Source organism: Notolepis coatsorum (assembly GCF_963971535.1).
Source record: "Notolepis coatsorum genome assembly, chromosome: 2".
Taxonomy (NCBI): Eukaryota; Metazoa; Chordata; class Actinopteri; order Aulopiformes; family Paralepididae; genus Notolepis; species Notolepis coatsorum.
In genome coordinates this window covers 58,684,241-58,700,897 of record NC_140166.1, presented here as the reverse complement: position 1 = coordinate 58,700,897, position 16,657 = coordinate 58,684,241, and the positions used below count along the sequence as shown (strand labels likewise).

Genomic DNA, 16,657 nt, shown 5'->3' with positions numbered 1-16,657 from the left:
CTTTTTTTTTTTCTATATCTTCATTCATTATGCTTTACTGGGAGTGGGACTGATGGAATTGAGATATTATTTATGTTACACAATGAACAAGTGAAAAATGAATTAATCACACTCTCACTCATAAACATAACGCTGGTGCCCGCAATCGCGTATTTTTTAATTGCGCAAGTTGATTGAACTTTGAGAACGGAGGATGCAGCACGGCCGCGCCTGCTCTGCTCGCGGACAAGGGATGGACATTAAGTCTATCTCTGTTTTGTTTAATGTTTTTCCTTTGCCTAATGGCTTACTTTATGTATGTGTATGTCTTGTACTTTTTATGTCTTTGTCTATCCATACATGTTGTTGCATAGTTTACAAGGAGGAAGCTGTAAAGTTGCTTGATAAAAATAATGGGACCTAATCATGTAAATTTGATTAGCTGGAATGTGAAAGGTATTTCAAACAAAACGAAAAGATATAAAATTATTACATATTTGAAATCCCTATCATGTGATTTGGCAATGCTCCAGGAGACCCATCTTAATGAAATAGAATCAGTTAAATTGAAACAAAGATGGGTAGGTCAAGTGTTCTCAGCACCAGGCAGTGGAGCCTCTAGAGGGGTAAGCATCCTGATTTCAAAGAAAATATCATTTAAACTTTCAAAACAAATAGTTGATAAAGATGGTAGATATATAATTTTGTCAGGTCTTTTACAAAATGAAAAATTTACCTTAGTAAATGTATATGCCCCTAATACGGGACAGAACACTTTTTTGTCAAATCTGAATCTGGTGCTGGCAGAATTTGCAGATTATCCCATTCTGTTGGGTGGGGACCTAAATTTGGTTAGCAATGACTCGATTGATAGGTCTGGGCGCCCCCTCCCACTAGACGGAGCATTGTCAAGTGCACTTAAAGAAATGCAAAACTCACTTGCATTAACCGATATTTGGTGTGTTGTCAACCCTGACACACGTGAATATACTTTTTACTCCCACGCTCATAATTCATATTCCAGGATTGACTATTTTCTCTTCTCACAATCCTTGGTGGGTAATGTAATTGATTGCAAAATTCATAACATACTTTTATCAGACCATGCGCCCCTGTCAGTCCTTTTTACTCCTGCTGTAATTAACAATAAAACCAAACAATGGAGATTTAATAACTCCTTATTGTAAGATCAAGTTTTTGTGTCTATGATTGAGGAGAAAACACAGGAGTGCATTAGTATTAATCTTACATCAGTCCAGTCAGTGCAGACGGTATGGGAGGCTTATAAGGCAACCTGTAGGGGCTGGATTATAAGCTACTCAACAGCTAAGAAAAAGGAAAAAATGGCAAGGAAACATGGTCTGATTACTGAACTTAAGTCCTTGGAAACTAGTCATATGTTGGACCCTGACAATTTAGAACTGAAAACAGCAGTGTTGGTTATAAAAACAGAATTACAAGCATTTTCCTACATGAGGAAAATGCATTTGCCCTCTTTCAGTTGCGTCGAAAATATTATGAATCTGGCGATAAGGCTGGTAAAATGCTTGCTCTCAGACTGAAGCAGCAAGAAAATCGTCAATCAATCTCTAGCATATATGATGAAGATGGCTCTTTGATTTGTGAACAACTTCAAATCAATCAAGCATTCACTAAATTTTATAGCACACTGTATAAATCAGAATGTTGTACGAGTGAAGAGGAAATGAAAAACATTTTCAGAGATATAAATCTCCCAACCCTCTCTGAAGAAGAAAGGGAATCACTGGATACACCTATCACGGAAAATGAAATTAAATCGGCTATCAAATCCCTCTCAACCGGTAAAACACCGGGTAATGATGGTTATACAAGTGAATTTCATATGTGTTTCCAAGTCACTCTTACACCACTTCTAATATTGCTGTTTAATGATATAGTGGCCAATCAATCCATGCCGCTAACCATGCGGCAAGCTACTATTTCATTGATTCCAAAACCTGGCAAGGATCACTTGCAAATGTGTAATTTCAGACCTTTGAGTATTTTAAATAATGATTATAAGTTGTTTGCGAAGGTCCTTGCAGGGCGATTGGAAAATGTTATAGCCTCATTGATTCATATTGATCAGGCTGGCTTTGTACATGGTCGTCTAGCTTCAAATAACATGAGGAGGCTAATGCATGTCATGTCAAGGGCGGGGACCTCCCATCATCCAGTGATGGCAATATCGCTGGATGCTGAGAAAGCCTTTGATCGAGTGGAGTGGAAATATCTGTTTTATGTACTACCTAAATACGGATTTGGTCCGGTTCTCATGAACTGGATAAAGGCACTTTACCATGAACCGGTTACGTCAGTCAGAACAAATGGTATAAGGTCTGATCCATTCCATCTCTATCGATCTACCCGCCAAGGATGTCCGGTTTCACCGCACATTTTTATTCTTTCCCTCGAACCACTTGCCTGTGCTATACGTGCTCATAAAGAAATCAGTGGTATTCGTATTGGTAGTTGTGAGTATAAGGCCAGCCTGTTTGCTGATGACATATTATTAACACTAACAAATCCTAGCCATTCCATCTCTCAAGTGCTAAAGCTTATAGATACATTTGGTAAATGTTCGGGCTATAAAGTGAATTATAGTAAAAGTGAAGCTATTCCACTTAACAACCTAACTTTTCAATCACATCTGGGTTCTGCTCCTTTCAATTGGAAGCCAAAAGGAATTAAATACCTGGGAATTAAAATCCGATCTCCCATTGAAAAAATGGTTGAGTTAAATACATCTGACCTTTTAAAGAATATAAAGGAGGACATCAAAAGATGGACAGTCTTGCCTTTATCCCTATGGGGCAGATCTGATATTATAAAAATTAATTTGTTACCAAGGCTAGCTTTTTTGATGTCCTCTATACCGTTAAAGTTCCCTCCTAGTTGGTTCAAAGAAATAAACAAATTATTTTCTGGCTTCCTATGGAACAACAGAAAACCTAGAATCAGCCATAAAAAACTTATAAAACCAAGAAGTAGTGGAGGAATAGGACTACCAGATATCCACCAATATTACATAGCATATAACTCAAGATACCCCTTGCAGTGGGCTTACAATAGTGTGAGACAGATTGGCAGCTGGGAATGGCTTGAAGAACAAATTATAGAAGAACATAACAAAGATCTATCTCTTTCAATGTTGTGGTATAACCCAAAAATCACTCCCAGACTGGACAATCCGCTTTTAGAATTTTCATGTGAAATAGTGAAAATCTTACATAAACGCCTGACCTTACCATCATGTCCATTATGGAAAAACCCTTTGCTCTCTGCAGGAGGTAAAATCCTTAAAAATAATGTATGGCAACAACATAATATAACACAGGTGGGCCAAGTGATCGAAAGGGGAAATATGATAGCTTTTAATGAACTTAAAACAGTTTGGGCTGAAAGACACAGAATTTTTATCTTATTTACAAATACAATCAGTTATTAAATCATTGTTGTCTAAAGGCATAGCTATAGGAACAAACAGAGTCATGGAAGAGACATTAAGGGGAATTACAGGCAGGAAAGGCATTGTTTCTGCAATGTATAAACTATCATGTTCAACCACCCCTGATACCAATACCCAAACTAAAGTCCAATGGGAGCGAGACATGGGTATACCCATATCTGAAACACAATGGGAAGCAGCACTTAGGAATAATACAAAAATATCAAAATGTGTTAGATATAAAATTATACAATTAAAGATACTACACAGGGCCTATATAACACCCTGTACATTGAATAAAATGAATCACATGTCCCTACCCAAATTGTGCTGGCATGGGTGTGGAGTAGAGGGTACGCTCATGCACTTGCTGTGGCACTGCCCGCTTGTTAGGACATTTTGGTTGGACATTGCTGAGGACCTGTCAGTTACTCTCCAAATTGACATTAATCCTTGCCCTATAATGTGTATATTGGGTGTAAAAATGGACACTGCTCAAGCAAAGATTGTAAATAATACTGTAGCACTGGCTTTTCTAGCATGCAAACGGATTATTTTAATGAACTGGGAAGAACGCAAACCGAACTGCTTCAGTTTGGAGAACTGGCGCAAGGACTTCATGGACTTGTTATCAACAGGCTGCTCTGTCTCTTCAAGAGAGTGATAGGCCCGATGGCCTTCAAGGTCCCCTGAACTTTATTAGATCACTATCTGGAATAAGTTTGTGTACTGAACCTTTGTAACGCTCTGCAACCCCCCCCCCCCCCCTTGTTGTTATTGTTGTTATTATTATTATTATTATTATTATTATTATTATTATTATTATTATTATTATTATTATTATTATTATTATTATTATTATTATTATTATTATTATTATTATTATTATTATTTTGTCTTGTTTTGTCATGTATGTATTGTCTTGTTTGAGAAAAATAAAAAACTTTAAATATCAAAAAAAAATTGTTACCATCTAATATAAGTGATAGTATTACAGTTACCACTTTATCCTGTGAAACTGTCTGAATTTGATCATACAACTACATCATTTTTTCATTATTATTTATTTTTAAATCAACATGCGTCTGTTTCGCTGTTGTCCCATCGTTCAATCCAGTCTCAGTTGATGCATGCACTCGAGCTCCGGTGATCAATGACATCAAAGAGAAGATAGATATAGTTCAGGATGGAAGTACCACTTTATTTATTCATAAAATACAGATTAAAGGGTTGATCTGTTGTCGTTCCTGAAGGTTGAAGTAATTTCCCAGGTGAGAATGTGGAAGCAGAATGATTAGTGGAGGGACCTCGTCTAACTGCACAGTTGTGTATGCGGATATCAGTCATATCTCTCTCTCTCTTTCTCTCTCTCTCTTTCTCTCTCTCTCTTTCTCTCTCCCCCCTCTCTCTCCCTCTCCCCCTCTCTCTCTCTCTCTCTCTCTCTCTCTCTCTCTCTCTCTCTCTCTCTCTCTCTCTCTCTCTCTCTCTCTCTCTCTCTCTCTCTCTCTCTCTCTCTCTCTCTCTCTCTCTCTCTCTCTCTCTCTCTCTCTCTCTCTCTCTCAATTAAATTCAAATGGCTTTATTGGCATGACATACTTCTACATGTTGCCAAAGCAAATGATTAATATTAAACATAAACAAATGGATTACAAACAGATATCAAAGTACATACAAAATATCATCAAATATTACGGCATAAACATGTCAGGTGACTGTCACTCACTGTCCCTCAGTCTATGGCAGGCAGCAACATAGGCTGCTGCTAGCTCACTTGTGCTGTTCAAGTTGGTCATGAGCAGTAAAACTCCTGTTTTTATACATAATCAGATTGTTTTTAGTAATACTGTGCACGAGCATTACACTAGAGGTTCCAGTAGTGGGCAGCTTGAATTGCCAGGTCCTAAAACATTATTTTTTATTTTTAGAGCATTCACTCTTTGGGATAACCTGCCTCAAAACCTCTGCTGCATTTACAGTAGATTCACTTTAAAAAATAATCTTAAATTGTTTTTAAATTGTTTTTAACACAGTAAAGTATTTTTTTGTTTTTGTTTTACACTGTAATGTAATTTTAGCTATCTTAATCGTTACAGTAGTTTCATTATGCATTGTGTGTACTGACTTTTAATAATTTAGTTTTTGCAATAATAATTGTTTTTGTATGTTTTTTTGTGTGTGGACCCCAGGAAGACTAGCTGGTTGCTATGGCACCAGCTAATGGGGATCCCTAATAACATAAAATAAAACACTGCTTCCAGATACAAAATCCTTCATCACACTTGGGATGGAAGACTCGTCTAACTTTGTTTCCGTTTTTATATTCTTAGTGCAGCTAAATGCTCGGGGGGCGGAGTGTATTTTCTTTGGTAGTAGTTGGGGAGGGGGGGAGACCAGGAGGGGGGGGGGGGGGGGGCTGGTGAGGGGGGAGGAGTTAGGTCAACGGGTTCATCACTTCTGGTCGGGCATGATGTCGTCGAGGGACTTGCCCGCCTCCAGGCGCTTCTCCATCTCCACCAGCAGCTTGACGCCGTCAACCACCATCTGCATCAGCTCCACCTCGGAGAAGCCCAGACGGTCGGCGTTAGAGATGTCGAAGATACCCCCCAGCGATGCCGTGTCCACTCCACCTGTGCCGCGCTTCTGAAGCCTCAGCCTCTTGAGGATCTCTTCGAACTTCTCGTGCTTGCTGACGTTGGGCAGCTTGACGTGCACTCCGGCGCGCAGCCCGGTGCCCAGGTTGGAGGGGCAGGTGAGGACATAGCCCAGGTGCTCGTTCCACATGAACTCATGACCCTTGTCCTTGAACAGGGACTCGATCTTTGTGAGGCCGGTGCAGAAGCGATTGAACACCTCCTTCATGTTGCCTCCCTTCTGCATGGAGATCACACGCAGATGGTCTTCCTCGTTCACCCACACCAGGAAGGTCTTGTTGTCGTTGTGCCAGATGCCCCTGCCGTCGGGCCAGTCGCGGGCCATGCCGGACGCCAGCAGCAGTGGAGACACGGGCTTGTCGAACAGGAAGTGGTCATCGATCAGCTTGTTCTGTTCCTCATCCGTCATGTTCTTCAGGGCGTAGTACGTGCCTTTCAGGTCGCCGTCCAGGGAGTCTAGACTTTCAATGGAGAGGGTCTCGATGACGCGTCGCTCCCCGCGGCTGCAGTGGGGGGGCAGGGCGATGCCGCGCACGCTCCTTCCGGTTCGCACCCTGGAGCTCAGCACGTAGTTGGGGTCCAGGTCGTCACCGCCCTGGAGGTTGTCTGGGTTCAGGTCCGTCTTGTGTTTGTCTGAGGGCTTGTAGCCCCCGTGGCGTTCCTCGATGATGGGGTCCAGCAGCTCCTTGAAGACCTCGTACGTCTCCTCGTCTCCGGCCACGCAGCCCACGGTCATGATGAAGGGGTGGCCTGGGTTATCGACGCCGGTCTGAATGACGTCGTCCAGGGTGAACCCACTGGGGGTCTCTTTGTCCCGCAGGCTGGAGTAGATCTCCGGGGTCAGGATCTTGGCCATGTGGTTGTTGTGCTTGCTGAGGTCGGGGAACTCCTGCTCGGCGGAGTAGTTCATCTTCAGCGTGTTGTGGGGCATGATTGCTCTTACCTTTCCACAGCAAAACGGTCAGCAAGGCACCTTGGTTGAGAGATGCAGGCTTCAATCTGTGTTGTTTAGTCTATCTGTTCAGTACTGTTCAGTACTGTTCAAAGATGCACACTGAGCTCTTCTTCTTCTTCTTCTTATTTGAATTTCCGGCAGTGTAGACGCATCGTGGCGTATTACTGCCCTCCGCAATTCTTTTTATGGGCTCTTCTTCTTCTCCTTCTTCTCCTTCTTCACCGTCTTTTTCTCCTTCTACTGGACCCCGTCATCAACTACATTGTCCATTGGAGTGCAGCTAATGCTGCTACTTCCTGTCTGAGCCCCCCTCCGCGGGACCCTCCTTGCCCCCTGCGATCTTATTCTGGGCTGCTTTGTCCCTCTCAGCCCCCTCAGCCAATTCGCTATACACCTCCTCCCAGCCCAGACCTTCCAATCCCAGATGTTGAACCGCTATCCTAACAATCATCTTCACCATCGCTGTTTTACCCTTAGCCTCTGCCATACCATAGATCACAAATGTTCTAGAATGTTTGATTATGACATCATACTGTGACATCACGAATGTGCTATTATGACATCATACTGTGACATCACAACGGAACATGTTTGAGTGCCATTTGAATAATATAAATAATGTTTGGTAAGGCTGTCCCCGAATCTTTGGCCTGAATAATGAGAACCACCAGCTGATCACAGAGGCAGTGCTGACATTTCTGCACAAGGCAGAGTTGTACCAGAGGATATAATGTTATTTTATTTATTATTATTATTATTGTAACTGAGGGGTACAATTCCCTGACTGTATTGATAAGTATGGTATCATTAAACCACTACCGCTTTATGTACTTTAACTACTGGCCATACAGTACACGATATCTAAATATGATGAACACTTTCCACAATGAAATCGGTTCCAGTCAAAGGTAATAATCAAATATTTAATGGAGCAAAAGGTACATAGAATATTTATCTTACATTTATCATTTGAATGCACTTGTAAGGCAAATGAGTACTCGTAGGCAAATCAACACTGAATGTCCAATCTCTGGTTACGCAGGAAGCAAGTATACAACCTGGCTCTTAGGGAATTATATCTATGGTACACTTAATGATATAGCGGGATATTCTGGAGGGGGTCCTCCCGGTTGTAAACCGGTAGGGGGGGTAGGAGAGCCGTCGGTAGTAGACCGTCTGGTCAACGATATCTATGGAGACTTCAAGTACAGAAGACAGTGCAATAGACTCTTGATCCGCAGATGAATACACCTTGGTTCTCTTGTAGGCTGTAGCTCCACAATGAAGAAGAAGCTAGGCGACCTCAGTCTCTCTGAGCGCCGACTCAACTTGACTCCTCTCTGGGGTAAATCCAACACTCACAGGCGTCGGCGATTATCCGCTCCACAAATCACAGTACCAAAGCAAATATATATTCCAGCCGCATAGGGCTCAGCAGTCGTCGGGTAGGTAATCCAGTGTACATGTCCCTCAGTCCTCGCCTAGATCTCCTCGGATGAAAGCGCCATGTGGTCGGCCCAACCTGGATAAGACTCTAGATAACACGAGGAAGCGTTGGAGATGCTGGTCACTTTAGAACTCTAACCGCACGATGCACCATACACGATCGACTATTATTACTTGATAGAAATACGTCGCACTCGACGGTACAGTGCCAAACTCTGACAATTCAGTTATTAATTCGCACGAGGTCTCAATGCTATTCTAAGGCCAAACAGGCCATACTTCACCGCACGTCGTATCGTGGGTGAGGCTTCACGTTCTGTTACTAAGTTGGGAAGAAGGGTAAGGGACTTCTACATTTACTTGCGCCATATTTATATGCACGGTGAACAAATAGTGCCACTCTCATTTCGGTAGCCGTATCCCTGAGCGGAGCCGGGGCTAGTACGGACATGTCTCGTCTGTACCTTTGAACTTGACGCCAGGGGCTGGTCCCCTGGCGCCTGGTCCTTTGTCCAATAAGAGAATGAACTATTATGGGCTATAGTAGGCTAAAGGGATATTCCATGCATATGTACAAGGAATATACAAGGGATATCAAACGACATACAAATACTATTCAATATATATCCATAAATAAATATATATATTCGGTTTAATCTGATCCTTCGTAACAATTATTATTATTATTATTATTATTATTATTATTATTATTATTATTATTATTATTATTATTATTATTATTATTATTATTATTATTATTATTATTATTATTATTATTATTATTATTATTATTATTATTATTATTATATATTTTTTTGTAGGCCTATGCGTATTTAAGTTTTTCTCAATTGTGGGCATAGTATAGAACTGAGGAGGGCAGTAATACGCCATGTTGCGTTTAAAACATCAAATATTACGGCATAAACATGTCAGGTGACTGTCACTCACTGTCCCTCAGTCTATGGCAGGCAGCAACATAGGCTGCTGCTAGCTCACTTGTGCTGTTCAAGTTGGTCATGAGCAGTAAAACTCCTGTTTTTATTAGTGCTGTCAATCGATTAAAATATTTAACTCGATTAATCGCATGATTGTCCATAGTTAACTCGCGATTAACCCTTTAATCGCCAAAAACGCCGTAGGACGTCTTTCCCCGCCATGCTCATTCTGCCAAAGACGCCGTACCACGTCTTTGATATCAATATTTCAAAAATCTGTGATCGAAATCATATTTCTCCCCCGGAGACATGAGATGTACTGTTGAGCCCCTCTCAACTCTCCAACGGTTCAAGAGCGCCATGTGGTGGCCGATCGGCGGATTGCCCAGGGCGGAAACAAGAAATGGAAGCTGGTGCTCATTTCAATTCGGTCCGATCACTCGGTAATAGTCTCAGGACTCGAGCTGATCACAACGGATAGCAATCCGTTACCAATAACTCGATAAACAACATGATTTGGACGTATATACTATTATACAACCTGGAAATGGATCGCATATTTCTCCATCCCATATTAGGAACAGTTCTGTTCCACGCTCATCGCCCAACGCTATGAGGAAGCTACGGTAAGATTCAACGTTATTTTTCAACGTGTTCGATACTAACTGCTCTAATGATCATATCACCCACACTAGATGAATCATATAACGTTGGCCACGGAATTATAAACGACCCCCCCCCCCATCCGGTCAACATCAGATCATGCATAGTAACTTCTAGAAGCGCGTCCAGTTGACTTTTTTTATCTCGCGCAGATTGCTATCAAACTGTATTTGATCATCAATATAATGCATTTGGGGCTATAAATCACGTTCTGGAGAAAGCTGCAGAAAACGATAAAAACATACTTATACTTTAGACCGTATTTTAGTATGAATATGTGAATGAAAAAGTATAACATTTTTACACCCTGAACAATAGATATAGGACGTTGAATGGGCCATAGTAATGTCAATTTAGCAATACAATTTAAAAAGTTATAGCCCTGCAAAGAAGGGGAACTTCTCCATATTAAATAGGGCTGGCGGAGGATGGTAAATTATGAATTTAAGCATGGCGATCAAAGGGTTAATCAAATTTTTTTTTTTTTTTTTTTTACCTTAAACGTATCTTTTTCAAGTTCCAAGTTTTAATACTCTTATCAACATGCGAGTCAACAAATGCTTGCTTTATGCAGCCATTTAACACAAAAGGATGACCCTCATGCATTGCAAATTTGCATCAAATTCAAAACAGAGTGATGCACAAAATAACTTAAAAGAAAATAATAATTGAAAACAATGATAAAGTGTGCATGAAATAATAGGGGAAAGAAAACGTTAGGAACTTGTTACATTCACCCACACAAGGGCTGATTAATCACACCCCCCCTCTCTCTCACACACACTCTCCCAGCTCTCTTTCTCTCTTGCCCCTTCCTCATCTCTCTCACCCCCCTCTCTATATATATCTCACACACACACTTCAGAAACAAACATAGTATCAATGAGAGCATCAATAATACACCTGAGTGAAGTCTAGTCATACAATTTTTTTTACTTTTTTTATTAAGTTAATCGTGAGTTTAAAAAGAAATTGGCGTTAATAGAATCGGGCGATAACGCGTTAATACCGCGTTAACTTTGACAGCCTTAGTTTTTATACATAATCAGATTGTTTTTAGTAATACTGTGCACGAACATTACACTAGAACAGGGGTTCCCAAACTTTTTCAGCTCGAGACCCAAAAGATTAATTCGGTGTTTCCCCGGGACCCAAACTTACAAAAATACATCATGAATTGCCATAACATACATTTATAGAGCGGCCGGGTAGTGCAGCGGACTAAGCGTCTGTCTACCACCACAGAGACAGTGGGATCGAATCCAGCTGTGGTGCTTCCGGGTTGGCCGACCGTCCATACTAACACAATTGGCAGTTAGCGGGTGGGAAACCCGGCGAGGGTGGGTCCTGGTCGTTGTAAACAACGACTCCTACAGTTTGGTCGGGGCGCCTGCACAGCAAGGGAAGGATCTAGGAGAGGTAGTGTGACCTTCCACACGTTACACTCTCCCAGTGAGAGTCCGCGCTGCCAGGTGAAAAGAAGCGGTGGGCTGGGTACACATGTGTCGGAGGAAGCATGTGATAGTCTCCGCCCTCCCGGACCGACGGTAGGGGGTAGAGTGCGCAACGACCAGGAAGGGGATTGGGAATTGGCATGACAACTAACATTGGGATGGGAGAAAAAACAGAAAAATAAGGGGGGAAAAGATAATAAAATTCTTTTTTAAACATACATTTATAAACTACTGATACAGAACACAACAAACCATGAATTTCAAATGTATATGAAATGTATTTATTTAATTATAAAAGTACATCACAGCAATAATCAGAGTGTAATGTTAAGTTGCTCACCACCTCATAACTATGTACATACAATTTTGTAACACTTTTAAAAACAAACATGTGATACTCTCCTTTCTATTTCTCACCCTTTTCAACTCTCCATTTCTTACCCCCTCCCTCCGTCCCTCAACCTTAAACCCCAACATTGAGCAACATTCTGATTCATTTGTACTGACTTATTTAAAAATTCTACTGACCTGACATGCTAGAAGGGGTATAATATTTCATCTATGGCACAATGAAATCTAATGAGAGGTATGTGGCTGGTTGAAGTTTTCAACCAGCAGATCTATTCTGGGCTTGGTTTTTGAAAGTGCTATTATGAGGTCATGCTGAGCATTTAGTCTGTTTCTGTATTTGTTTTTCAGGTATGCTAGAGTAGAAAACCCAGATTCACATAAGTATGTGGTGCCAAACTGAATCAACACATCTACAGCTTTAAAAATAAATAAATAAATAAATAAGATTTTTACTTTGTTTTTTCTTTTTTTTATTAGCGACCCAATTTGGGAAACACTGCACTAGAGGTTCCAGTAGTGGGCAGCTTGAATTGCCAGGTCCTAAAACCAACGCTTTAAGGGGATATTTTATTTTTAGAGCATTAACTCTTTGGAATAACCTGCCTCAAAACCTCTGTTGCATTTACAGTAGATTCACTTTAAAAAATAATCTTAAATTGTTTTTAAATTGTTTTTAATACTGTAATTTTTAGTTTTTGTTTTACACTGTAATGTAATTTTAGCTATCTTAATTGTTACAGTAGTTTCATTATGCATTGTGTGTACTGACTTTTAATAATTTAGTTTTTGCAATAATGATTGTTTTTGTATGTTTTTTTGTGTGTGGACCCCAGGAAGACTAGCTGGTTGCTATGGCACCAGCTAATGGGGATCCCTAATAAAATAAAATCAAACACTGCTTCCAGATACAAAATCCTTCATCACACATGGGATGGAAGACTCGTCTAACTTTGTTTCCGTTTTTATATTCTTAGTGCCGCTAAATGCTCGGGGGGCGGAGTGTATTTTCTTTGATGTAGTTAAGATTATTGTTTTTTTATACGGGGAGGGGGGGGAGACCAGGAGGGGGGGGGGGGGTGGTGAGGGGGGAGGAGTTAGGTCAACGGGTTCATCACTTCTGGTCGGGCATGATGTCGTCGAGGGACTTGCCCGCCTCCAGGCGCTTCTCCATCTCCACCAGCAGCTTGACGCCGTCAACCACCATCTGCATCAGCTCCACCTCGGAGAAGCCCAGACGGTCGGCGTTAGAGATGTCGAAGATACCCCCCAGCGATGCCGTGTCCACTCCACCTGTGCCGCGCTTCTGAAGCCTCAGCCTCTTGAGGATCTCTTCGAACTTCTCGTGCTTGCTGACGTTGGGCAGCTTGACGTGCACTCCGGCGCGCAGCCCGGTGCCCAGGTTGGAGGGGCAGGTGAGGACGTAGCCCAGGTGCTCGTTCCACATGAACTCATGACCCTTGTCCTTGAACAGGGACTCGATCTTTGTGAGGCCGGTGCAGAAGCGATTGAACACCTCCTTCATGTTGCCTCCCTTCTGCATGGAGATCACACGCAGATGGTCTTCCTCGTTCACCCACACCAGGAAGGTCTTGTTGTCGTTGTGCCAGATGCCCCTGCCGTCGGGCCAGTCGCGGGCCATGCCGGACGCCAGCAGCAGTGGAGACACGGGCTTGTCGAACAGGAAGTGGTCATCGATCAGCTTGTTCTGTTCCTCATCTGTCATGTTCTTCAGGGCGTAGTACGTGCCTTTCAGGTCGCCGTCCAGGGAGTCTAGACTTTCAATGGAGAGGGTCTCGATGGCGCGTCGCTCCCCGCGGCTGCAGTGGGGGGGCAGGGCGATGCCGCGCACGCTCCTTCCGGTTCGCACCCTGGAGCTCAGCACGTAGTTGGGGTCCAGGTCGTCACCGCCCTGGAGGTTGTCTGGGTTCAGGTCCGTCTTGTGTTTGTCTGAGGGCTTGTAGCCCCCGTGGCGTTCCTCGATGATGGGGTCCAGCAGCTCCTTGAAGACCTCGTACGTCTCCTCGTCTCCGGCCACGCAGCCCACGGTCATGATGAAGGGGTGGCCTGGGTTATCGACGCCGGTCTGAATGACGTCGTCCAGGGTGAACCCACTGGGGGTCTCTTTGTCCCGCAGGCTGGAGTAGATCTCCAGGGTCAGGATCTTGGCCATGTGGTTGTTGTGCTTGCTGAGGTCGGGGAACTCCTGCTCGGCGGAGTAGTTCATCTTCAGCGTGTTGTGGGGCATGATTGCTCTCACCTTTCCACAGCAAAACGGTCAGCAAGGCACCTTGGTTGAGAGATGCAGGCTTCAATCTGTGTTGTTTAGTCTATCTGTTCAGTACTGTTCAGTACTGTTCAAAGATGCACACTGAGCTCTTCTTCTTCTTCTTCTTATTTGAATTTCCGGCAGAGTAGACGCATCGAGGCGTATTACTGCCCTCCGCAATTCTTTTTATGGGCTCTTCTTCTTCTCCTTCTTCTCCTTCTTCACCTTCTTTTTCTTCTTCTACTGGACCCCGTCATCAACTACATTGTCCATTGGAGTGCCTCTACTGCTGCTACTTCCTGTCTGAGCCCCCCTCCGCGGGACCCTCCTTGCCCCCTGCTATCTTATCCTGGGCCGCTTTGTCCCTCGCAGCCCTGTCCCTCGCAGCCCCCTCAGCCAACTCTTCACACACCTCCCTCCAGTCCAGACCTTCCAATCCCAGATGTTGAACCGCTATCCTAACAATCATCTTCACCATCTCTGTTCTACCCGTAACCTCTGCCATACCAGTAACTACCCCTGCCACGAAGGCCACAATACCTAATTTCTCCTCCCTTCCCCTGTCTCTTTCCACCTGCTCTACCCTCACTGCCAAATGCCCTCCTTCAACCCCCTGCACCCTTTCTTGGCTCCCCTGTCCTGCCCTGCTAACCGCCCCAGCATACGTCAACTTACCCTCCCTTCTCTCTCTCCGATCCGCGACCTGCTTCATCATCACCTCGCACCCCCGAAACGCTACACTGTGCTCCCCACCACAACTACAGCACCTCGGCTTCACTCCCTCTCCACATTTCCCATATTCATGTTCCCCGCCACACCTAGCGCACCTCATCCCCTTCATACACGTGGTAGCTATATGGCCAAACCCCTGGCACCTATAGCACCTAAGAGGATTATGAACAAATTCCCTAACCCTATACATCCTACGCCCTACTAATACCTCGCTAGGAACAACCCCACCCTCAAACGTAATCACTACCGTCCCCGTCACTGCCCTCTCCGCTCCCCTCTTCATCCTTGCTGCACTCTTAACTATGCCATTACGCCTGTCCTCCTTTAGCTCTTCCACCAGCTGCTCTACTGTAACCTCGACCGGTACCCCAACTATCACCCCCTTACATCCCCCCCCCCTCTTCTCCCCTACTCTCGCCACCTTACTTATACCCACCCCCCCAATGCTCTGCATCTGCCTAGCCACCTCCACCTGCCCCTCACTACCACACCCTACGGCCAGATTCCCATCCCACAAAACGTTCACGTACTTTACCTCTCCTAATTGCTCGGCAATGAGTTTGGGCCACTCGAGCCTACCTACTTTCCTCTCATCCCTCTCCCCCTCAAGCCTGACCACTATATGGATCACTTGCGCTTTTGCCACATCTTTTCCTGCACCCTCGTCTCCCGGACCACTTGAGCTATCGTCCCCCCCTTTCTTCCTCTTCCCCCCTTCTCCCCCCCTCTCCTCCCCCCTACTCTCACTACAAGGCAGAGTTGTACCAGAGGATATAATGTTATTTTATTTATTATTATTATTATTATTATTATTATTATTATTATTATTATTATTATTATTATTATTATTATTATTATTATTATTATTATTATTATTATTATTATTATATATTTTTTTGTAGGCCTATGCGTATTTAAGTTTTTCTCAATTGTGGGCGTAGTATAGAACTGAGGAGGGCAGTAATACGCCATGTTGCGTTTAAAACATCAAATATTACGGCATAAACATGTCAGGTGACTGTCACTCACTGTCCCTCAGTCTATGGCAGGCAGCAACATAGGCTGCTGCTAGCTCACTTGTGCTGTTCAAGTTGGTCATGAGCAGTAAAACTCCTGTTTTTATTAGTGCTGTCAATCGATTAAAATATTTAACTCGATTAATCGCATGATTGTCCATAGTTAACTCGCGATTAACCCTTTAATCGCCAAAAACGCCGTAGGACGTCTTTCCCCGCCATGCTCATTCTGCCAAAGACGCCGTACCACGTCTTTGATATCAATATTTCAAAAATCTGTGATCGAAATCATATTTCTCCCCCGGAGACATGAGATGTACTGTTGAGCCCCTCTCAACTCTCCAACGGTTTAAGAGCGCCATGTGGTGGCCGATCGGCGGATTGCCCAGGGCGGAAACAAGAAATGGAAGCTGGTGCTCATTTCAATTCGGTCCGATCACTCGGTAATAGTCTCAGGACTCGAGCTGATCACAACGGATAGCAATCCGTTACCAATAACTCGATAAACAACATGATTTGGACGTATATACTATTATACAACCTGGAAATGGATCGCATATTTCTCCATCCCATATTAGGAACAGTTCTGTTCCACGCTCATCGCCCAACGCTATGAGGAAGCTACGGTAAGATTCAACGTTATTTTTCAACGTGTTCGATACTAACTGCTCTAATGATCATATCACCCACACTAGATGAATCATATAACGTTGGCCACGGAATTATAAACGACCCCCCCC

At 43.3% G+C, this 16,657-nt stretch overlaps 3 protein-coding genes across 3 annotated transcripts in view; 1 reads left to right on the top strand and 2 right to left on the bottom strand.

The window, feature by feature from the left end:
- The window catches only part of pcsk6 (proprotein convertase subtilisin/kexin type 6), a gene marked incomplete at its 5' end in the record, with an annotated part of 408,343 nt that overhangs the window by 256,038 nt on the left and 135,648 nt on the right, over window positions 1-16,657 (top strand).
- On the bottom strand, window positions 5,897-7,030 carry LOC311248871 (creatine kinase, testis isozyme-like; the record flags this gene model as incomplete). Its single annotated transcript, XM_084338100.1, has 1 exon — window positions 5,897-7,030. One exon carries the CDS (start codon window positions 7,028-7,030, stop codon window positions 5,897-5,899), a length of 1,134 nt encoding a protein of 377 aa, XP_084194226.1.
- Window positions 13,015-14,148, bottom strand: LOC311248870 (creatine kinase, testis isozyme-like; the record flags this gene model as incomplete). Its single annotated transcript, XM_084338099.1, has 1 exon — window positions 13,015-14,148. One exon carries the CDS (start codon window positions 14,146-14,148, stop codon window positions 13,015-13,017), a length of 1,134 nt encoding a protein of 377 aa, XP_084194225.1.